At 36.3% G+C, this 25,479-nt stretch overlaps 1 protein-coding gene across 18 annotated transcripts in view; it reads left to right on the top strand.

Moving 5' to 3' along the window:
- The window catches only part of TFEC (transcription factor EC), a 226,521-nt gene that overhangs the window by 44,552 nt on the left and 156,490 nt on the right, over positions 1 to 25,479 (top strand). For 15 of the 18 annotated variants that reach the window (XM_055347469.2, XM_055347455.2, XM_055347453.2 and 12 more), the window contains 2 exons: positions 3,604 to 3,650; positions 4,719 to 4,937. In XM_055347469.2, the coding sequence (XP_055203444.1) occupies positions 4,740 to 4,937 (198 nt within the window). In that variant the 5' untranslated portion in view covers positions 3,604 to 3,650; positions 4,719 to 4,739. Of the gene's footprint in view, positions 1 to 1,554; positions 3,503 to 3,603; positions 3,651 to 4,718; positions 4,938 to 25,479 lie in introns of those variants that run through there. The other 3 variants (XM_055347468.2, XM_055347474.2, XM_004046082.5) reach the window with 3 other exon arrangements.

Below are 25,479 nucleotides of genomic sequence, written 5' to 3'. Positions count from 1 at the left end.
ATGTTGAGGTGGGGAGATTTTTATGGGGTTATCTTTGGTGAACCCAAAGCAATCACACAGTCCTTATAAGAGGGATGCAGACGTCAGAGTAAAAGAGAAGGACATCTTACCATGGAACCAGAGGTTGGAGTGACACACTTCAAAGATGGAGGAAGGGGCCACAAGCCAAAGAATATAGGCAGCTTCTAGAATCTGAAAAAAGCAGGAAAGTGGATTATCCCATAAAGTCTCCTAAAAAGCCAGCTCTATCCTGCTGACATCTTGACTTTAGGTTAGGGAAACTACTTTCAAACTTCTCTACTACAGAAGTATAAGAGCAAAAAATGTATGTTGTTTGAAGCCACGAAGTTTTTGGTAAATTTTTTTAAAAGCAGCCACAGGAAACGAGTGTATTTGTATCCAAAACTGTCTGAAACCATGTATTAGAAATAACTGAGGTCTAAAGAGCCTGAATTACTTCTGTGATGAGTATTATAGGCTCCGTGTTCCTAGTCAATATATAGAAAAATACATCTTAACATCCAGAAGGTTCCACGTTACATGTGATACCTCTAACAGCTTTTAAAAAGGGAAGGTTAATTAACAAAGGACCACACTACTGACATTAGATCTACCTTACTTTTCTTGGCTATCCCTCATGCTCATGACAGTCAGTGTGTGGGGAAATTTTTCTCTTCTGATGTCTTTGTCTTCATTCTCTGTCAAATGTCCTCTCTCCCCATTACTGGGGGGTGGCGGGGAGGGGGGTTTCCTTTGGTTCTTTGAGAGTGAGATGTTTCAATGTCCCTTCCTAGCTGATGTCTTTCTTTGATTTCTTCACATTTCTGTCATCCTTCTTTGCATGCTTCAGTCTCAGCCGAGGGAGCCTCTGATAATTTTTTACCGCTCTTGCATTTCTCGGATGCTGCTTTTGTGAAGCATCAGTTGTTTCTAGGTGGCAGAAGAAAGGTCTTTCACCAAGAGATCTTCTTCCTCAGATTCGCATGCCGTGGGGACCTACGTCTCTTCATCTTCTGGAAGTGTAGGATGGGAGTGTGCAGAAACTCTCTATCTCCCTTGGAACTTCACCCCCACAGCATCCAGATGCCCTCAGCATCCAGAACGTCTCTCAAATTTACAGAGGAGAATTGCTGCTTTTAGAAAAACAATCCCCCTTACGCTTGCCCTTTGCAAATTGTCATGGGCTTACGTACATCTACTGATTTATCCTAAATTCTCACCTTTGTTGTTTATTTTGTTTTATTTTTGTTTTAGAGGTCTCACAAAACACTGTTTGGATGCATTCACTGAAACTTTGATCAACTGAAATCTCCAAATCTACTTCCTATGAGTTAATGATGAGCCTGGATATTTTCTACCTGATATCCATTTAAATTTTGAGCCCAAATGAAATGTTGTGTGTTTTTTGCTGAAGTGGGTTTGGCCCATCATTCTAGCTTATCATACTATTAATAATAACAGTAACTTACTGAGTATCTATTATGTGTGAAGCACTGTTTGAAGTTTAAAGTATCAAATTACTATTAATAATGGTTACTAAATTATATTGTTAGGATAATAAATTTATTAAGATAACAAGAGTTTTCCTTTTAAATGTGTTACTTTTATTTTTCCTAACTTACTTTTTTCTCCCTTATTTGGATAGCATCCATTCTATGTACTTCTCTAAGTCCTGTAAATATGTTGAACAACTAATGATGAACAAAAGGTTCTGTGTCCATCATTAACATTATTACTTCAGGTGACTTTCCAAAACTTGTGTCCGTTTGTCTATAAAGGGCCTTAAATGATAGAAATCTGAGACCTGAGAGTTATTTTCACTATATCCATAAGTGAACATTTTGGGAAAGATTAAGTTTATGTTGAATTATTAATCAGCTGTCTTTGGGAATGGCAATTTTAGCAACTTTGAACCTAACTAATAATTGAGCTTACACAGATTTATTTTATCAGTGAACGCATTATAAGAATCTTAGTAAAAAGCTTTGCTGAAATTAATATTTACTTATGCTTTATTATAATCCTCCTGACAATCACCTGGCGAAGATATATCACTGACTCCTTTTTATAGGATGGTGTACTCATTTCCTAGGGCTATCATAACAAATGACCACGAACTGGGTGACTTAAGACAACAGAAATTTATTCTTTCACAGTTCTGGAGGCCAGAATTCTCAAATCAAGTTGTCAGCAGGAGTGGTTCCTTCTTGAGAGCTTAGAGGGAGAATTCCAAGCTTGCCTCCTAGCACAACTCTAATCTCTGCTTTCTTCATCACTTGGGATTCTTTTCTTTCTCTGTCCATGTTCTCTGTGTCTCTTCCCCTCTTCCTGTAACACCAGTTATATTGAATTAAGGGCTCACCCTACTCTAATATAACTTCATCTTAATGTGTACCTTAATTACATTTGCAAAGACCCTTATTTCCAAATAAGTTCATATTTACAGGTACTAGGAGTTAGTACTTATTGTGGCAGTGAGGGGAGATATAGTTTAACTGGCAGAAATAGGGAAAAGGAAAAATCATTAAAGTAAGAGGAAGCACACATTCAGAATATGAACCAAGGACTTTTGTCTTCATGCAATACTCTCTTGAGTCCAGCTCCCTATCTCCTAGTGAGTTCCACTTTATTTTTCATGAATTCATAGACCAGCTGTTTAATAATCAATCTGCTTTAGAATTTCATGACGCCTAAAAATCAAGCTCACTAGCTCTTGGTTTCTAAAATCTATCTTTTCCTATTTTTAATAAGTTTTTCTTATCATTAACTTTGGTTCCTCAAATACTTTTCTTGTTTCCAAGCTCACATAATTATTCTGGGCCTAGACATTTTAATTTCTTTAGATTGGTTTGCTGATCCCTTATTACCTACATTCCTCTATTGGGCTTCAATTTCGTTTTAATGGTTGTTTTATATATTCTAGTTTAAAGCATAATTTAGAGCCGTGTGATTCTTTTTTTCTACACATATATCCATAGCTCCTGGGCTACAGTTTGTCATAGAAAACATTAGTCTCTTTCTAGAAACATCTTCCCTTTCCAGTTCCTCTACTATCTTCCATTAGGAGGTTGACAATTCAATCTTGGGCACCAATTGTCATGTGTACAGCTATAATCAGTTAGCCAAACAACCAATTAATAATTTTGGAGTATGTATTATGTGCCAGAGGCTGTACTAGTTCTAATGATATAAGAAATAACATACAATGAATTTTACCCTGAGGAGCTTATATTCTAGTTGAAGGGAGGGGATAGTAAACAGGAAATTAGTGTGTGCTAATTGGTATGAAAATGTTTGAACAAAGGTGTTGACTGTATACAAGTGGAACATCTTACCCTACTTTGAAATAATTGTTAGCACCATACTTTTGTAATCAGTTATTTGCTCTCAAGTAGTGTTCCCTTATTATTCCAGATATTGTCTATCAGCCTTTTGGAGACACATGCTCCTATTGTACGTCCTGTTGTGTATAAGATGCAACTTATCACATTGAACATCCAATGTATGTTTTTGCCTTATAATAATGTACAACGTATGAATCAAATAAGAACAGTATTATTAAAGTTAAAAAACAGTAACTTCTCTCTCTTTTTTTCTTTTCAGAGTCCTATCAATGATTTAGTTCCCTAGAGAAAATCAGAAAGTAAAAGGTATGCAGTTTTCATACAAAGTGTTGCATAGACTTGTCTCAGCAAGACCACAAATTTATTCAATCAAGTACCATCATTTACCAGGGTGTGGTATGATATCTTATAAACACTAAAACCAGAGTTTATCTAACAGAGTTATTTAAAAATATAACTTACAGCATTAATTCTAAATTCCTTGGGGGTTGGGTCTGTTTATTCCAGTTACTTCACATTAGTGTTATTATATAATGTCTTACCTAATATGGGAGTTTTTAGGGCCCAGAAAGAAAATGATATTTTCCCAGAAACTCTGAATGAGAATTTGGGTGGCTATTAGCAAGACATTTAGGTCCCCCAACAGCTTCCTTGTTTTACTTTCAGTCCCTTTTAAGAGGTTACTTCCAGGACAGCACTGTTCTTCAGTCTGCCATAGCTCAAGCCAGAAATTGAGTGTGGGAAATGCGGTATCCATTGTGATCTGTTTTTCTGTGTGACAGTTGTTCCTATTTTGTGTTTGTTTCTCATTTAATGAGGATACAACTTTCATCCGGGGAGATGTATGGGTCACTTGTTAGTGCACTTAAATACACTAAGGCACTCCACCAGCTGGAAATTGTGACTTGTAGTTGAATTATTTTTGCACAGTGAATGGTTTTTCTTTTGACATATTTTAATATACTTGCACACTGAGAGCAAGAGTGGGTGAACAGAAAACAGACTGTTTTATTAACCCAGCAGTCACCTTTGAGGTTTGTTCATGTCCACTTTTTTTCTTGCCTTTGTACATAATCCCAAGAGACTGGTACCTGGCTTTGCTCAGAATAACAAAGTCAGGCACAAATCTCCAAACACAATTGTTAGCTGAATGCCAACTGTTTCTTCTCATCTTTTTTTTTTTTTTTTAACTTGAACATTAAGAATTACTTCTTTATGGATGAACCATAACCATTAAATAATGAGTTTGTTTTCTATTTCAAATACCTCCCTTATCATTTACTAAATTTATTTTATAGTATGTAGTCTCAGGTGATAAAATATTATTTTGTATGTGTTTTACAGTGCTCCTTTTTTTTCCAAATCCACTAATAGTGAGAAGAAAAGAAGAGAAATATGTTAGAAGCTTTAACTGGACTTCAATTTCAGCTGAAAGAACAATTAGGAGAAAAGGAGAGAAGACTTCAAATCAGCCAGGAAATCAGTGCCCATAGAACAGAGTTCCACATGCAGTTTTCATACAAACCAGTGTTGCATAGACTTGTCCCAGCAAGACCACAAATTTATTCAAGTCAATTACCATCCTATACCAGGGTATGTATCTGTATACATATACAGCCGTAATTTCTAAGTAAGTATAGTAACTACCTCTGAAAATCTGTCCATTTTAATTGTACTCAAAAAATTGAAGGAAAAAAATAAGAATAAAAACCCAGGGCTTCCTCCCAATTTCCAGTAAGTGGCTACAATTTACATTAACTGACCCATTTAACAGCATGGAAATATTAATGCGACAAAGAACCCAAAGTACATACTTTTCCCTTTCCTGTTATTATCATTATCATCTACATCATTGTCATGATACTACTACTACTTGATATTTTGGAGCACTTTATACTTTACAAAGAAGTTTTATATCATCTCATTTTGCTATTTGAATCAATCATTGTAGTATGCCATAATGAAGACTATTAATAGAGATAAAACTTTTAAAAACACTCCAAGACTTTTAAAGCACAGAGAAGTGGTGTAGTGTGTAGGAAGGACTGTTTTTGTTTATTATTATACTTTAGGTTCTAGGGTACATGTGCACAATGTGCAGGTTTGTTACATATGTATACATGTACCATGTTGGTGCGCTGCACCTATTAACTTGTCATTTACATTAGGTATATCTCCTAATGCTATCCCTCCCCCTTCCCCCCACCCCATGACAGGCCCTGGTGTGTAATGTTCCCCTTTCTGTGTCCAAGTGTTCTCATTGTTCAGTTCCCACCTATGAGTGAGAACATGCGGTGTTTGGTTTTTTGTCCTTGCGATAGTTTGCTGAGAATGATGGTTTCCAGCTTCGTCCATGTCCCTACAAAGGACATACTATGCATCCTTTTTTATGGCTGCATAGTATTCCATGGTGGATATGTGCCACATTTTCTTAATCCAGTCTATCATTGATGGACATTTGGGTTGGTTCCAAGTCTTTGCTATTGTGAATGGTGCTGCAATAAACATACGTGTGCATGTGTCTTTATAGCAGCATGACTTATAATCCTTTGGGTATATACCCAGTAATGGGATGGCTGGGCCAAATGGTATTTCTAGTTCTAGATCCTTGAGGAATTGCCACACTGTCTTCCACAATGGTTGAACTAGTTTACAGTCCCACCAATAGTGTAAAAGTGTTCCTATTTCTCCACATCCTCTCCAGCACCTGTTGTTTCCTGACTTTTTAATGATGGCCATTCTAACTGGTGTGAGATGGTATCTCATTGTGGTTTTGATTTGCATTTCTCTGATGGCCAGTGATGATGAGCATTTTTTGGTGTGTCTGTTGGCTGCATAGATGTCTTCTTTTGAGAAGTGTCTGTTCATATCTTTCACCCGCTTTTTGATGTGGTTGTTTGTTTTTTTCTTGTAAATTTGTTTGAGTTCTTTGTAGATTCTGGATATTAGCGCTTTGTCAGATGAGTAGATTGCAAAATTTTTCTCCCATTGTGTAGGTTGCCTGTTCACTCTGATGGTAGTTTCTTTTGCTGTGCAGAAGCTCTTTAGTTTAATTAGATCCCATTTGTCAATTTTGGCTTTTGTTGCCATTGCTTTTGGTGTTTTAGACATGAAGTCCTTGCCCATGCCTATCTCCTGAATGGTATTGCCTAGGTTTTCTTCTAGGGTTTTTATGGTTTTAGGTCTAACATTTAAGTCTTTAATCCATCTTGAATTAATTTTTGTATAAGGTGTAAGGAAGGGATCCAGTTTCAGCTTTCTCCATATGGCTAGCCAGTTTTCCCAGCACCATTTATTAAATAGGGAATCCTTTCCCCATTTCTTGTTTTTGTCAGGTTTGGGAAGGACTGTTTTTTAAAGTTAGAATTCTGAGTCTGCATTCTTGGCTGTCTGATAGTGGGCTTTATAAAGCATTGCTTTGTTGACTTATTCAATGTGAAAGATAATAGTTATGCCAAAAACTGGTTATGAAGTTTGACTGAAGATTACGTTTTGTAGAGGATCTATCACAGAGTGTGTAGGTAGAAAATGCATTGAGATGGAATTTTTGTACTGGGGTAGGAGGTTATTGTAGGTAACTTTGAAAGCAAACACTATGAGGATATATTCCTATAGTTGGTGACTTATTCAAGGTAGCACATCTAGTAAGTGGCAGAAGCAAGATTGGAACCCAAGTCTCATGCTCAGTGTACGTCTAAAATTTAGTCTAATTTTAATACTATATTTTGAGCACCTGCTTTTGACCAAGTTATTGAGCTACATTTTAAAGGTACAGATATGAAAAAAGAGGCCTTGCTAGGAGAGTTTTATAGTGTGGAATGGGAAATAAATAAATTCGATGAAAGAAAAGCTGTGCACCATTGGTGTGGTGTATAGTATCGTACATGGTTTTGGTGATGTTAAGGAAGGCTTTGTTACTGTGGAGACATTTGAATTGGGCCTACAAGTATTGCCAGCTCCATTTTCAGGAAGTAGCTATATCAATAATACTTGCTTTATTTTTCATATTACAATTTTTCTTAAAAATAAGACTATTTCATTGACCTTGAGTAAACTTTCAATAACAATGCTTATTTATTGTAAGTTGAGCTTTAAAATACCTTTGCGTCTTAAAATAATAAGAATGTTCTGTTTATAATTATTTCTAACTTCGTTACATTTTTCTATTTAGTGCTTGTAGTTTTTATTTTTCCTCAAAAATATTTAAGCCAGTACGGTTTTAATGAAAAGTTGTAGAAGATTCTGAGTTCTATAATCTTTGTTTTCTTTGAGTCCTCCTCATCAATATCCTCACAGCCTCATGATAAAACAATACGTTTTTAGCACTTGGTAAGCAATTGCTATGGGACAAGCATCATGCTAATCACTTTACATATAGTATTCTAATTCTTCAATAATCTAGTTCAGTAGCTGGAAGCCCCATTTGCAGATTTTGAACTCAGGCTCAGAGATTTTAAGAAATAATCTCAAAATTGCATGACTAGCACCAGCATTACTGTTCTCTGACTATGACCTAGTGGTTCTTATTTGTCTGCTTTGTTGGGTTTCACTACTTTCTCACTAGCTTTATTATTGAAAATGCTGATGATTCCCAGTAAGAGTAACCCAGTATGAAGTAGATGAAATCACAGAGAGAATTTGTTGGCTGCTATTTCCAGGAAAGAGAGCTGATATCAGGGATGACTAGAGCCAGAACTTCAAATATCACTAGGAACAGCTCTAGGTCTCATCTGTGCTTCTCTCTGCATATTGTCTTTGTTCTCAGACCAGCTCCTCCTTGCAGCAAACAGTATAGGCTTCAGTCCCTCCAGGCTCACATCTTCACAGCTTGCCATCAAGGAAAATAAGTATTTAATGTTATTCAGCTCCAGTGTGAACTATTCTAGGGAACATTTGCTGGCTCACATGTCTAGCCCTTGGCCTGGTCATTATGACCAAGATGGTAAGTGCTATGCTCAGTTTTTTTAGAAGTCAGGTGTTCGCTTTGATGGCTGTAGGGAGAGAGGGAGGGGATGGTCTGTTATTAGAATTGGGGGGCAAAAGGGGTTGTACAGACATGGCCTCCAAGTAATTGCATAAGCCAAGCAGTTATCTCAATTTGTGGCTAGAACACAGGTCATTATGATGCCTGCTCTTATTGTCTTAGTTAAATCTTCACCATTTAACACCCTAGGTGATTAGCTCTCTTAAATCGCATCTGTAGGATGGAGAGCTTTGGATTCATATTGTCCATTAAGGTAAAAACTCTGTCAAGTTTATTTTGAACAGTTAAAGTTGATTTGACCCAAATATAGCCTCTAAATCTTAAACATTTAAAAAATCTAAGGTAGGAAATTCTGTTTCTGATGGGGAACAGGATCAGCCTATGCAATTAAAAGAAAAATTAACGTGTGTTGAACAGACTTCAGACTCTGCAAAAGTGATATGTAAACAGACACCCTGGGTGCATTTGGTCAACCTTGCTTTTGGCTAGCATGTGCCAACATTTCAGAGCTCGCTCAAAACTATGTGATTACATTTCTTGCCTCAAAAAGCTGAGATTTTTTTTGTCTTCAGTGACTTTATGAAGGTACTGCCCACTTTGAAACAGTCTGAAGTCAGCCAAGCACGGTGGCTCATGCCTGTAATCCCAGAACTTTGGGAGGCTGAGGCGGGTGGACATAAAGACTTGAGGTCAGGCATTGGAGACGAGTCTGGCCAAAAATCCCGTCTCTACTAAAAAAAATACAAAAATTAGCTGGGCGTAGTGGCATGTGCCTGTAGTCCCAGCTACTCGGGAGGCTGAGGCAGGAGAATTGCTTGAACCTGGGAGGTGGAGGTTGCAGTGAGCCAAAATTGTGCCACTGCACTCCAGCTTGGGTGACAGCAAAACTGTGTTTCAAAAAACAAACAAAGAAACAAACAAAAAACAAAAAACTGAAGTCATCAGTCAGCTGACACTTTGACTAAGTGTTGAGGCACATTACTGGAAAGATTCTAAGCCTTAGAGACTTACACTGTGATAAGTGTCTTTTAAATGCTGTGAAACTTCTTGATGAGACCTTGTAATGTGTTTCAACACGTATTTATTAATTTATTTTAAAGAGTGAAATTAGACAGTTTTTAGAGTATTTAAAATAAGAGATATTCTTTAATCAATAGGAAACTGTTTCTTTCTAAGCAACATCATATGTCAGCCCTGTGTTGAATGTGAGTAGAGATACTCTATGTGGGAAGCTCTATCTTCTTGGAATGCTGACTTTAATTTTGTTGATAAAGGTAGAGAGGTAGAAAATTATGAGAAAAATGTGGCTTCTTTTCTACAACGTCTTGAATTCCCCACCACTCTATCAACACGTACATCTTACTCAGGAATGGAAGGTGGAAAGAGATGGGGAAAAGGAGCTTGCTAATTGGGGAGAGGATATTAGGATGAAAATTTAACTTCCCAGTTAAATGTCTCAAAGCCTTTTTGTGTAAAGTGGTGACTTTAAGGTTAAATCTGTCTCTTTTTGGCAAACACTCAGACTTTCATGGATGTGAGGCAAAGCTTTCATGTGCTTATGTCCTCTGACCTGGATGGCTACCTCCGAGATGCTTCTTTCTCTGACTGCCACTGGCCTTCCTGCTGGCTTGCACTGCTGAGTCTGTGGCTAACAAGGTTCATAGCATGTTTTCCTAGCAGCATCAACATCAGCGGTCAATGCCAACGGATCTGGACTCTCACCCACAGAGCCCAGGCTAGACTATTTTGGTTGCTGCCCCTCATCCACTGGGGGCCTGCAGGGATATTTAGGTCAACACTAAGGTGCTTCTCCTGTGTATGTTTCTTTTTTCTGTTGGACTGCATTGAATTTGAAGAGGCACCTAGGTAGAGGCAGTTGCATACTTGGATTTGTAGCTCAGAGAAAGGCTATTAACTGGAGAAAAATATTTGTAGGTTATTAACATTTACTTTTATTAAAGCAGTGGTAGTGGATACATTGGGGTTTCTGTCCTTTTGCAAACTCTCTACCGCATAGGTACTAGTGGTTTTGTGCCAGAGTAGGGGATCAGGACTCTCATGTCTGCCTCCTGGTTTCTCTTTCTCCTCTTTCTATAATTTTTTTTGGAGAAAACATATGATTTCTTGGTCTTCTAGAAACTTCTTACATCTTCCTTTTTCCAACATTGGCATTCATCCTTTCTTTTCTCTGGGGCCATAGGGCTGGAGGGCTGCAGGGAATGGAGGTCGGATTCAAAATATAAAAAATACCAAGAGATGTATATAGAGGGTATTAATCCTGACACAGAGGTAAAACTTATGGAACATGAGAAGGCAGTGAAAAAATATTCAATCACAGCCTCAGCAGCTAAGTCTTCGATGTTTAGATCTCATTTTCTAGTTGTGCTTTGGGTGTTTTAAATTTGTTAAATAACCTGTAGGATTTGATCATCTCCTCCAGATATAAATCTCATTTACATTTACGCTGAACACCCTTTTGAAGTCATCTATTTCAAAGACCTCTTAAAACTTTAGCTTTTTTTTTTTTTTGTGAAATACAGGCTTAAAAAATTATGTCAAGTGGACTGTATATTATATTTTACATACTTCAAAGTCCCTCTGCCTATAGAGGGACTTTAAAAGGGATAGAAATTGGAGAAACTGCAAAGCTGAAAAAGTAAAAACAACTGTGCATTGTCTGTAAAAATGTTTTCCAAATAAGAATGAAAACATTTTCCCCCAGAGTTCCCTTTTGTTATAAATGTAAGGAATGCATGGTTCGGACTTGAGCAAATGTATCTAGCACTCTCTGATAATGAGTAATGGATGAACTGAAATGGTAGCCATGCTTATGCTAAGTTTATAAGCATTTTGATCAACACCATAATCAAGAAGCTTAAAGAAGTCACATAATGCCCATTGTGTTCTCTGAATAACATATATTATACACCTGAGACTCAGCATCTAATACCCTGTGAAATAGCTTGATAGCCCAAGAGCTTACTAATGGAGGAAAATGGCTCCCTGAAGCCGAGGGAAATTAGAGTGGGAGTCACCTGTTCTCTTAGAGTCCTCAAGTAGAAGGCAGTCTGGCACTGTGGTTCTTATTAATCAATACCTACATCTCTGGGTCTGTCTTGATTTTAGGTAATAAAGCAGAGAGAATCAGACAACCTTCGGATAATAAATTGCAGGATCTGGAGAAGTTAGAATATTAATGTTCTCCCTTTTCTTCACTATTATTGACCTGTAATTTTAGTATAATTTCCTTTTACTTATCTTGAAACATAGAAAATTGGTCACCTTTAACTTCATAATCTTCCTCTGTAAATGTAAAGACTGTTGTCCATTTTCAAATTTTTCTTGTATGTCTCCTCTTCTGAAGGCTTTTAGGAGTTTATTATAACTAGTAGCGACCTCTTTAAATTTCCTATAGTTATTTGAAAATGCATCATGGCATTGATCAAAAAATCCTTCTTTAGATTTTTAAAATAATATATACTCAACAAATAACTTTGTTTTGCTAATTTTCAGTGGCAAACTGCTCTCCTCATTTTCAATTATCTTTTAAATATGCGTGTCCGGAGACATAGATACTAATTATTTCTAGTAGCTGCCACCGAATGAATAACGGTGTCTCTACGTGTTAACTGACCCTATGGCTGAAATTTCAGATATAGATAATTGACAGAAACAGAAATAGTATAATTTCTATTCCACATTACATTTTAATATTAATATTTAACTATAGAAACTAAGAGATTCAGTGCAAGATATAAGGAAATGTCATGTCTTGGTTATTTGTTAATTATTATTTTTGCTCACTAGATTGAACAGCTACCCATCCTTCCTGCTGTCCTTTCAGGTTTCTAGAGTTTAGGTTCAAGTCATTGTCTTTCTACAACTTTTTTGAGACCTGTCCATTCTGACTGCTCTGAATCCTGTGTAAGCAGCAGCTTTGGCAGAATCAATTTTCATCTTCTACTACACTTACCAGAGAGAAAACAAACTTTCCACTTTCTGGCGTCTTGGTTGGCTCTGATCACAGCTTCCCTGCTTTTGTCTTTGTGGAGACCTATTCCCATTTCCTGCTCTGCTTCCCTGGGGCTCCAAGTGTTCCCTCAGGCTTTCCTTTGCTTGTCTCACTTCTGGCCTCTCCCTGAAAATGTTCTGCCAGTTTCAGGTAATCGTTATTAACATACCTATCTTATTTTCTACACAACCTTTAAAAGTCTCTGAAAATAGCACACTATTATCTTAGGGTTTTTGTTGTTGTTTTTGTTTCCTGGTTAATTGTTTGACTCACCCACTGAAAATGTAACTGCATGAGAGAAGGGACCCTGCCTATCTTATTGATATATGCAGCTCCAGAAACTAGAGCACAGTAGGTGCTTACCAAATACTTGGTTTTCCTTAAAACTGTTTCTGGATTTCTTTGCTTTTGACTTTTCATACTATCACAGGCAAAATTATCCACTAACACTGCTTTGATAAATGTAAATGCTAACAACCTACAAATATTTGTCTCATTTATAGCCCTCCTCTGAGCTACACATTCAAGTATCCATCCTCTTCTACATAGATGCCACTTCAAATTCAATATTTAGACCCAAACTAAATGAATAAGCTAGTTTCTCTGAATGCTGCCACAAGCGTAAATGAAATGAAAAACTTGCTTATTCTTAGGTGTTGTGTACTTCATAACTGGAATACTTATCCATGCACTTAGTCAAGCCTTAAAATTGGGGTCATCCTTTCATTCTGTCTCCTTCATCCTTGTTATTGCCAAATCCTGTTGAATCTGCCTTGTAAATAGTTCTCAAATCTATCCTCCTTCCTTTATTGTTGCTGCCACCACCCTAATCAAGGTCATCATTATTTGTCATCATTATTTCTGTATTCTTACAATATTCCACATTGGTGTCCTTGGGTCCAATCTCGTTCCTATCCAATCTTTCTCTACCACATATCCTCAGAGATCAGTCGTCATCTAAATGTTACTATGATACCCTTTTTCCAAACAAACACACCAGTGAAAGCTCTTCAGTGGCTTCTCATTCTCTTTCAGAAAAAGTCCAATTCCTAAGTCAGCTGAAATGGGGTGGTGTATCCTTAACCCTCCCACCGACCTATTTTGCTTTGAGTGCTGGGAAGAGTAAATAAATCACATGGTTGATCCTTAGGCAATTTCTCCCGCATTATACTTTTCTAAGCTAGACTATAGTTAGAAGCCAGATAGAAAAATTTGAGGTTATATTTTCCATGAGAACCTTGTATCCTGTTTTTCTATATTAATAATTAAGGGTTGATTATTAAACTTTGAAAACAGAGGAACATGTGATAGGACTAATATCTTATGATAAAAATTAAAGAATTTCTCCAGTGTTCCTGAAGATTAAAAGACTATAGAAAAGGATACTAGTAAGCAATGGTTAGAGTTTTCTGTAAGAGTCATCTTTGAATCAGCTCCAACATATGAACAAATGTTCAGTTGAATCACAGTTTTCAGACATTACTGAATGGCAAACTTATTTTTGTCTAGAAAACTTTCAGTTATTACTTGCATCCCATTTCAGACATAAAAATGTATCAATAATGCCCTCAAGCATTTTCTAATTTTGAGATATAACTTAATGCCTTTTAATAATTTACAATACATTTATTATTGCCCCCCTGCCCCAACTCCCCCCAAGGTCTTTTCTGCAATCAACGTATTTTAAAAGTGAAAATTTCTTTGCTGGTTCTTGTGAGCAAAAACACCCCTATTCTTTCTCCAACTAATTATTTAAATGGCCAGTCAGGTTTACTATTGGGGCAAGTAGTTTGAATATTTTTAAAACTTTAATCCACAGATTGTGTAAAGTGTAAAAGTAACATATATGTTAAACTTATTTAAAGTTGTTACTTTCTGATTCTACCTTCATCTTCTTTTCTTCCATTACAGTAGGAGCATATTGCAATTCCCTTCTCTTTCTTCACTGTTATTAACTTTTCCCCTTTTATCAGAAAAAGGATCTTGCTTTCTTTGATTCTCTTATTGATATTTTAAAAGGACTTTTTTTCCTCTCTTGCTGTCTCTCTCAGGCAAGTCCCATCTCAATTGTCCTTTGTCATTCATTGTCAGTCTTTGTGTCCATCCTCTTATCCCAGCCTAGTTTTTTCCTTTTTCTTTTTTTTGGGGGGGCATGAAAGTGGGGGACATTGGTGTTGGGAGTCTCATATCAGTGTCAGGGCTTAAGCAAAATGCAATCATTTTCAAATGTGAATTGAAGTTTATACCAAAAAGGCAATGTTTCTTTGTTTCAATAAATTGGAGCCTCCTGCAACTCATACTTATTTAAAGAAATTTTAAAATAGAACTTCTAAATAACTAATAGCTGGAAAATCCTGGTTTGGGGCTTTAGTCACTAAAGATAAGAAAAAAAAAACATTTGCTTCCGTCCTCCCATCTGGCTTTTACACATGCATTTCAGGCTCAGTATGCTCTTGCTCTTTCTTTTATCTATGCCCATCTGCTTGTATGGTGTGTTCTCACCCTAACATATTTTCAGACCCTTGCCATAGGGCAGAAGTGCCAAGCAATTATTTGTTGAGATAGATAGCCCACATAATACTGTAAGTGACATCTGTTCTGTAGAAAATCCCTCCCTTGTGGCAGCCGTGTCATATTGGCAGCTCATAGGAATATTGGAATTGACATAGAGGGACAATTGAATGTTTCATCTTATCCTGAATTCTCACTCAGAATGCATCCAATACCAGATGCTTTAGAGAACCAAGTAACCCCCTGTCTCTTTCTCTTGTTTGCTCTACACCTATGGTAATTGGCAATACTACACTATGGGGAAAATTTCTTCCTGACCCCAGCTGGTAACCAAATTATGCCCTAAAGCATGAAGATTGGCATACTTTAAAATTTGTTGCAGTTAAGATGCTGAAAAATGGGATGTTTTTCATATTAATGTGCTTACTAGATTGTTTGACCTAAATAATAGCTTGAATAGTAAATTTCACAAATTACTCTTCATAACATGATTTGGCAAAATTACAATGACAGATGAACATTTTAAACTTTTAAGAGTGCTGATCTCCATGTTTGGCAATTGGATCTTCTCTTTTAGACTATTTTCAAATAGATGATAAGAAAAAGAGACCACAGTCTATAGTGATTTAAGGCTTGGTTCTTTGTATAAAGGTATATTTAGTAAAATATATTAATTGCCTCTGGGTAAACTCTGAATTTATTAACTTTTAGCCATTTGATATTACAAAGGCAGGCAGAAATTGGAGCTATAGTCAGTATTGGTAAATTAAAAATACAATATACAAATTAGGTTCTGTATAAATTCAATTTCCCATACCATCTACATTGATGCTGTTAATCTCTTCCAAAACACTCAGAACATCATAAACACTTCAGATTTTTAAAAAGTTAGAATCATTATGAAAGGCTTTTAAAATAAAGGTTGAAATGAAAGCACTCAGCTACACAATTGGATTAACCCATTTATTTTGGCTTATATTTAAGTACAATTTAAACATTTAGTAATAATATGCTGTATTAGTTACGCATTGTTGCAATACCAACTACTATGAAAATCAGTGACCTAAAACAACTATATTGCTTCTTCATGATTCTCTGGGTTAGCAATATGGGCTAGGTTCATTCGCTTGCTTCCATTCTGCATCTTGTTGGGTGAGTGTCCTGGAGATTGATATTCTAAGACAGCTTCACTCAAAAGTCTTGTTTGAGACTGACTGATGACTGTTGGCTAAGCCGTGTGTCTCTAGCAGTATGGTTTGGCTTCTTCATATGTGGATCTAAAAGCAGGAAGAAAGGGGACTGGTCGTAATGTGGAAATTATTTTAAACTTCTACTTGTATGTTGTCCCTTCAGCCAAATCATCATGGCTAACTCTAGAGTCGCCGTGGCAGAAGACTGCATAATGGAGTGGATAGAGGGAGGTGTGATTCATTGGGTACCCTAACTGTAAAAATCTACCACATATTGCTATTCAGGATTACCAGTTAGCAGAACCTTACTTTCCTAATTATTTAACATGGTGCAGTTATTACTAGAATCTTGTGCTAAATCCTGTAAATCTGCAAGAGAAGAGAACTGTGTAGAAAATGTAAAGATCAGTGAAACGAATTCCTTACTTGATCAGTTTTTCTCTCTACATATTTTTGATACCGATTCTTTGTAGGACATGTGGTTTGCCAATATTTATTCCCTATCTATCTTTTCATCCTTTTAACAAGATCTTTCACAGAGAAAAACATTTTAATTTTGATAAAGTCCAATTTAATGAATATTTATTTTATGGATTGTGCTTTTGGTATCATGTAAGAACTCTTTTTATACATTGCTAGATTCAATTTGCCAGTATTTTGTTGAAGACTTTTGCTTCTAAATCTATGAAAGATATTGATCTGTAATTTTCTTTTCCTTCCTTCCTTCCTTCCTTCCTTCCTTCCTTCCTTCCTTCCTTCCTTCCTTCCTTCCTTCCTTCTTCCCTTCCTTCCTTCCTTCCTCCCTTCCTTCCTTCCTTCCTTCCTTTTCTTTCTCTCTCTTTCTTTTTTCTTTTCCTTCTTGCTTTTGTTGTTTTTGTCTGGTTTTGGTATCAAGGTGATGCTGATCTCGTAACATAAGTTGGGAAGTATTCATTTAAATGATATTTTCTGAAAGAGATTCTGTGTAATTGGTGCCAATTCTTAGTTAATGTTTGGTCATCTGGGCCTAAAGATTAATTTATTGTTTTCAAATTCAAGATCAGTTACTTTAACAGTTATAGGGTATTAAAATCGCCAATTAAAATTGTGGACGTGTCTATTTTTCTTTCAGTTCTCTCAGTTTTCCTTCTATATATGTTGATGAACTGTTGTTTGGTGCATGTACAGTAGGATGACTAGGTGTTCTTGGTGGATTCACCCTTTCACTATTATGTAATAGCCTTCTTTGTTTCTGCTTAAGTCTTTTTGCTCAGAAGTCTATTTTATGTGATACTAATACAGTTATTCTTGGTTGCGGCTAGGCGCAGTGGTTCAAGCCGAGACCAGTCTAGGCAAAACAGTGAAACCCCATCTCTACTAAAATAGAAAAATTAGCTGGGCGTGGTGGTGCACGCCTGTAGTCCTAGCTACTCGGGAGACTGAGGCAGGAGAATCGCTTGCACCCAGGAGAGGGAGGTTGCAGTGGGCCGAGATCGTGACACTGCACTCCAGCCTATGCAGCAGAGCGAGACTCCGTCTCAAAAAAAAGAAAAGTTAATGTTTGCATAGTATATCTTTTTCTATCCACTCAATTTGCTTATATTATCATGTTTTTAGCAAGTTTCTTATAATTTTGGTCATGTTTTTATCCACCTTGCTAATCTCTATCTTCTGATTGATATGTTTAGATCAGTTACAGTTAGTATAACTATTGATATGTGAAGGGTTAAGTCTGTCAGTTTATTTATTGTTTGTTCACTCACTCTGTTTCTCATTCTTTGATTTCCCTTTTCTGTCCTTACTGTAGATAATTTAAACATTTTTCAGAGTTTCATTTTGATTTATTTACACTATTTCTAAGTCCATATCATTGGATAGTTTTGTTTTGTTTTGTTTTTTAGTGGTTGCTCTGGGTATTACAGCACAATAATCTTCCTTTATTCACAGTTTTGTTTGTGCTATTTTCAGTTATCCATGGTTAACCGTGGTTTAAAAATATCAAATACAAAATTCCAGAAATAAACAATTCACAGGTTTGAATTGTGCTCCATTCTGAGGAGTGTGATGAGATCACACACCTTCCTTCTCTGTCCCCTGTGGAATATGAATCATCCCTTTGTCCTGCATCGCCACACTATAAAAGCTACTTCCTGTTAGTCACTTAATAGCCATTTTCGTTATCAGATTAACTTTTGCTGTCTCACACTGCTTGTGTCCAAGTCACCCTTATTTTACTTAATAATGGCCCAAAAATGCAAGAATGTTGATGTTGGCATATTGTTATAATTGTTCTATTTTATTATGTTGTTGTTAATATCTGACTGAAGCTAATTTGTAAATTAAAATTTATCATAGACATGTCTATATAGGAGAAAACATAGTAAATGTAGAGTTCAGTACTAATGCAGTTTCAGGCATCTACTGGGGGTCTTAGAACATATCCTCCCATGGATAAAGGGGGACTACTGTATACATATATCTACTGTCACGGTCTACATACTTCATAGTCTCCTGTATTGACATTTTACCACTTTGTGTAAAGTATAGAAAATTGATTTATATTCAGATTCTTTTATCCTGCCCACTTTCTTTTTTCTTTCTTTCTTTTTTTTTTTTGAAACAGAGTCTCGCTCTGTCACCAGGCTGGAGTGTAGTGGCGCGATCTCAGCTCACTGCAACCTCCGACTCCCTGGTTCGAGCGATTCTCCTGCCTCAGCCTCCCGAGTAGCTGGGATTACAGGCATGCGGCACCACACTCAGCTAATTTTTGTATTTTTAGTAGAGATGGGGTTTCACCATGATGGCCAGGATGTTCTCGATTTCCTGACTTCGTGATCTGCCCGCTTCGGCCTCCCAAAGTGCTGGGATTACAGGCGTGAGCCACAGCGCCCAGCCTATCTTGCCCACTTTCTATTTATAATATTAGTTTATCTAAATACTTTGAGCACACATCAGAAGGCATTGTAATGTTTGCTTAAATCATCAAACATGACTTTACAAGCTCATGAAAAAAGAACTGTCAAAACTCAAGAATAAGAAAACAACCCAGTTTAAAACGCACAAAATATCGGGACAGATACTTTACAAAAGAAGATATACAAGTGGAAAAAAAAACGCATAGTAAGAGGACTCTCAGTATCATATGTCATGGAGAAGTTGCAAATTAATATGACAGTGAGATTCTACTATACACATAGAATGGCTAAAATCCAAAACAATGAAAATACCACATATTGTCAAGGATCCACCTGCTCCAACCTTCCTTTTTTCTTTTGTTTTATTTTTGGAGAGAGAAATACAGTTTAATTTCGTCACCAGATGAAAAGGACATTAAGGACAGATTATGCTCATTTAAAATATGAGACTATTTGACAAGTATGAAGGTAATAGCAATACAAAAGTGAAGCAACAGTCAGAGATTTTATAAAGAAACCACCCTTAAAAAGTTTATATCTCAGGAAGGCAAGACAAGTAGTTATAGGGGTGTGTGTGTTTATGTGTGTGTGTGTGGAGCGGGGAGTGTTGATGTTGGCTGAGCCCATAAGACAGTAGAAATCTTAGTCAAAGTATCTGGGAAAAAGTCCTGTAAGAGTTGTTGAAGAAGAAGGATTTAGTCAATAAAGGGAAATACAAAGTTATATTTAAGATGTATTAAGTTCAAGATTACAATGGAAAAGTGGTAGTAAGTAGTTAGTACTGGATTTGGATTAGACTTTAGAAGAGGAAACACATCTAATGCACAGATGTGGCAGTTAGTTGCAGAGGCAATCAAATAGATGAAGCCAAGACAAAGAAGGATAATAAGCAAAGGATAGAATCTTGGAATACACTCATGATTAGGAGGGAAGAGAGGAAGGGTTGAGAGTAGTGGATGAGAAAAAAAGTAGTGTGATATGATAGAGGGCAAAGCAAGAGATATTCAAGAAAGAGAGCTCCTCCAGATGCAGTAGAAAAAATAATAAAAGGAAATGTAGAATCCCTAAAGGTCATTGAACTGAGGTGATCATAGCTGACCTTTGAAAGTGTCATAGTTTCAAAAAGATTTGGGAACAGAAGCCAGATTACAACATATTAATGAGTGAGTTCAAAATATAAAAGGCTACTTTGGTAGTAAAAGGAGGAAAGGGGAACTGACGATAGTTTCAGGGTACATCACAGTAAAATCTTAGTGATAGGACCGTAGTCTACAGCATTTATATTAGTCACATATACTGGATATTGCATATGAAGCTTTGGGGTTTGGATATGTGTGTATGTATATGTGTATGTGTGTATGTGTCCACACATGCATGCTAGCACATTTGCTACAATGTCACCTTTTCACTCATGCATGCCTGTACCCCTAAACACACTTTTGTTTTGTTTTTGCAATTAGTATAGTTGCATAACTAGAAGTGCTTTATGTTTTCAATAAAACAGAAAAACTTTATGAAAAAATAGGATTTAAGGTGAGTTAAGGCAAAAAAGTTTTGAAAATTCAGTGGTTTTATGGCCAAATATTAGACTGCATTCTGAAAAGGTCAAACCATGAAAGGGATATTAAGTAAGCAGCCCTGTATTATAAATTTTGTAAATCTTGGATACCATTTTAATGATGCTTTTGCAAGTGGGTATTACGCTTGTTAATTAAAGTTGAAAAAATAACCAACATCCTCATTATTAGTATCTATAAGTAGCAGTTCATCTGCTGAATATCCCAGGCATATATATTTAAAGCACAATGTGTTACATAAAATCAGTGATTGTAAGTTTAATTAACATCGAATGAGACTTAGCAATTTAACTTCAATTTACAGCATAAAGGTTACCTGTGCTGAGCTCATTCCACAGTACTGGTGCTATTATAACATTGAACAGTAAATTGACCACTGAATAAAAAATAAGAACAAAGAAAAGCCATTTGTAAGTTGGACCATCTGTAAGACTACTATATCCCAATGTACTCTGTTTTTTTTGTTGTTGTTTTTTGTTTGTTTTTGTTTTGTTTTGTTTTGTTTTGTTTTGTTTGAGACGGAGTCTTTCTCTGTCACCCAGGCGGGAGTGCAGTGGCTCAATCTGAGGTCACTGCAACCTCAGCCTTCCAGGTTCAAGCAATTCTCCTGCCTCAGCCTCCCAAGTAGCTGGGACCACAGGCACATGCCACCACACCTGGCTAATTTTTTGCATTTTTGGTAGAGATGGGATTTCACCATATTAGCCAGGATGGTCTCGATCTCCTGACCTTGTGGTCTGCCTGTCTCAGCCTCCCAAAGTGCTGGGATTACAGGCGTGAGCCACCACGCCTGGCCAAAATGTATTCTTATTTTAAAATTTTAAATACATTTGTCATTACATGGTAGTACTTATGAAAAACTAAAACCTGAAGTCTAGTCTAGACCTAAACATAATGAGAAAAAAGCAATCACATTAACAGCAGTTGGTCTTATGAATCTGACTTCAAACCAATTCTGACTTTTATAACATTGTTCAGGTTACCAGGTGCTGGAAGCAAATTCTCTGTAGTGTTTATGATCTCACACTCAGGAATCAAGATTATTTATGTCCTTTTCTCCCTCCTTAATGTATTTAAAACTACCTCATATGTTATTCTGTTGGTGTCCAATCTGTTTCAGTGGTTTCTATACTTGTCCTGCCTACTTTCAATTTCTTCTTGTGGTTTTGTTTTTGTAAATTCGACTCACTTTTATAAGTTCTTTCAAATTTGTGCAGCCTGGGGAAAATGGAAAATGAAGGAAAAACACCAAAACCTTATGCACAAAAGTTTTGCAAACCGCCTTTAAAAAGTTTATATCTCAGGAAGGCAAGACAAGTGAACATTACCACATTTCTGTTATTGATCTTTTGGTGGGTCAGGTTATGTCTATACTAACTTTTAGAGCTTGCATTTCCCCCAAGGTATATCCACCTATGAATATATTTTCCTAACATACACTTTGATCTTGCTTTCCCTATCGGAGCTTTGGAAATCAATGATGTCATAATATTTGCAGAGAAGACAGGGATTTGTCTATAAAAAAGTTAGAGATTATTTTTGGCATAGCAGATGTAAAATATGGAATATGAAGTGACACAGAGAATATGCATTTGGTAAGAGCACAGTGAAAAAGTGATAAAATTAAACAAAAAAGAAAGAAGAAACAAAATCAGACCCACGCTAAAGCCATTTAACAGGTTAGTCATATATTAAATTGTGGAGCATATACATCTAATATTGAGAAGTCAAAGCCTCAAATTTTGCATTTTCAGTTTTTCTTTCTGAAATGCTTTGCTTTTCTTTCTGAAAAGAAAGGGTCTTTTCTTGCCTGTTTTGTTGTCCTGTGCCTTTATGATCCTTCTTTCTCATATGTGTGCCCTTGAAATATTTGTTCTCGTTTTTAAAAAAGTAAAAATAAAGGGCTCATCTAAGAATTGTACCTGTAGATTTTTCTTTTGGTTTCCATTTTTCAAACATGTATATTCTGTGGACCACATTGCAGAGTTCATGTGTCTTACCATGGTTTCATGGATGTCACGTCTTCTTACTAGAGATTTTCCCATGAGGACAAGGCCCAAGTCTACTACTTACTTTGAAATTTCAAAGTACTCAGTCTGCTGATGTATTAACTCAATAGGTACTCGGTAAATGTTAATTGGTTGGATAAATGAAACAATGAAAGAGATGCAAGTCCTTTCACCTTTGTAAAAAATTATTAATCTATGCTTCCTTTAAACTGGTTTAAATTGTTATAAGGGCACTTATTGGGGCCTTTTGTTAATTTAACTTGCATTTTGTTGTAGAGCCTATGGAAGTGTCTAGTCCTAAAGTAATGGTCAGACTCGCTTCCATAGTATATTTTCTGCATATAGGATTAGAGATCTAATCTGGCAAGTGGTTAACTACTCAGTGACTATCGAGGTGACCCACATTTTCTACTTTTTCACCCCTGATATGGGTAAAGAGAGCAGTAATAAACATCTCAGAAATATGCCTTGTGTAGTTGGTGGAGAATGCCCAAACAAATTAATTAAATGTATTAATGTGGTGAGCATCTCCTTTAACCATAGCCTGATTTTAAGTCTGTTAGAACAACATCAAAAGAAGGGTATGTTCAGTAAAAGTTTAATTCATGTACACATACATATTAAACTTCCTTCTTAAACATTGAGTGTTAAAATGTCATCATAATGGAACAAAAATACTTCCACTGAAATGTAAAATACTAAAATATCTGATTATACTTATTTTGCCTCAGGTAACATATTTATTTTAGAATTAATGGAATACACGAAAGATGTATTTGCCAAGATTTTTGTCTATTTAAGTCTGCTGTTCCAAAGCAGTGTTACAATCCTATTACAGCTAATCAAATGGAGTCTTCAGGCTTTGTCAGTTAGTTGAACTTCAAGTTGTAACTAGTATTAAAGTAATAGATGCATAAGAACCAAACAGTAACATCTAACTCCTGCCATTTATTCTTTCCACTTGAACCTTAGGGCAATGTGAAAGTGCTTTCGAGTTCACAGGGGAATTCACTGGAGACACTGGGATAAGGTCTGATCTCTGAAAGGACAATTGATAGGTAAAAAAGGTCCCTATATTTGGAAGTTTAAATTATGTCTTTATGGGAGATCTAGTAGCTTTACTGGAGACAAAGGTCGGACAGTGTTTCCATTAAAATGGCATTTTGCAGAGCAAACATCGTCACTGTAAGAATTTGCTCTGGGCTAAAGTTGGCATCAAGATTCTAGCCCAGAAGCTAATTTGTTTGAGAGATTCAGTTTGGCCATTTTAGTTTAATGGTTAAAGGGGATGAATAGTATATGTATCTTACTACTTCTTTTTCCTTTTTTTTTTAGTGTAATTATCAAATTGTTTTTGGCATGGCATTTGCAAATGGATAATCTTTTTTTCTATACAACTAAGCACATGTTTATAAAAAGAAGAATTTAGAACAATGCACATTTTCAGCCTTGAATGATTCTGTAAATTGGGTTAAGAAATTTGAGTTCTTGTTTATTTTTATTTATTTAAAAATTTTATTAGAGATATTTCTCCATCTAGAGTATAATTGACTCAATTTTGACATCTATTTGGAAGCCAAATATCTTTGTTTATACAGGGTCTTGAGTCTCTAGTTTTATTCTCTTACGGAAACATCTTGTAAATAATGTTGATTTTCTAATGGTGGGGACAAATTACAGATGTTTAGGAATTGCCTATATTAAGATTGCTTTTCTGTTAGTGATGACCTAGCTGAGGGAGAAGCACACTGAAGGAAAACACAATTGTAAACTTTTAAGGGAAAGGCAACATTAACAAGTTGTTTCACTATTTACACATTTGCTTTTATTTAGGATCTTACATTGTTTAATAGTACTTGCAACAATTGAAAGCTAAATGACACTTTAAAAAAAGCTAAATGAGAAAAGAGAACACTAGATGCTAATGCTCTTCATATAATAATGTTCTTCATACAATTCTGAATTATATTACCAATTTCCCTGAAGAAGTTTTATGCATAAGGAATTAGAAGAAAAAGTATTTCTTGTGTATTCTCTTTTAAGTCTACAGTTCAGATCTCTAGCATAATTTTTTTTTTCCTTTTTTTATTATACTTAAGTTCTGGGATACATGCGCAGAACATGCAGGTTTGTTACATAGGTACACATGTGCCATGATGGTTTGCTGCACCCATCAACCTGTCATCTACATTAGGTACTTCTCCTGATGCTATTCCTCCCCTTGCCCCCCACCCCCGACAGGCCCTGGTGTGTGATGTTCCCCTCCCTGTGCCCTATGTTCTCATTGTTCAACTCCCACTTATGAGTGACAACATGTGGTGTTTGGTTTTCTGTTCCTGTGTTAGTTTGTTGAGAATAATGGTTTACAGCTTCATTCATGTCCCTGCAAAGGACATGAACTCATTTTTTACCATCACATAACTCTATCGGTAAACATTTTTGAGCACATGCAAATTATCTATGTCTTTATTAGATTGTAAAATTTTTACTTCAACCTTGAACTAATGTATTTTCAGATAAAATATAATCTTATATTTTAGTTTTAGGAAAAAAAGAAGTGGTAACCATTCTAGTATTTTCTACTTTCACCTAAGTGATGGGACCTCATTTTGGAGAGCAGTTGCCAGTCTGTGTGATAGTTTGACACATCTGGGAGAAGCCATACTGTAGGTCCTCTTGTTACCAGTGGAGGGTGTCCGGGTTCTTGGCGTCTCGAATGAACAATTGGACAAAATGCACAAACAAAGCAAGGAAAGAATGAAGTAACAAAAGCAGAGATTTACTGAAAATGAAAGTACACGCCACAGTGTGGGAGCAGGCCGAGCATAGGAGCTCAAGGGCCCGGATACAGAATCTTCTCAGGTCCAAATGCCCCCTAGAGATTTCCCATGGGCCACTTGGTGCTCACCTCATGTAAATGAAGTGGTGGCCCGCAATCAGTCTAATTGGTTGCAGAAA

Source organism: Gorilla gorilla, chromosome 6 (genome assembly GCF_029281585.2).
Source record: "Gorilla gorilla gorilla isolate KB3781 chromosome 6, NHGRI_mGorGor1-v2.1_pri, whole genome shotgun sequence".
Lineage (NCBI taxonomy): Eukaryota > Metazoa > Chordata > Mammalia > Primates > Hominidae > Gorilla > Gorilla gorilla.
Note: the sequence above shows the minus strand (reverse complement) of the source record. Positions and strands in the feature narration are given on the sequence as shown.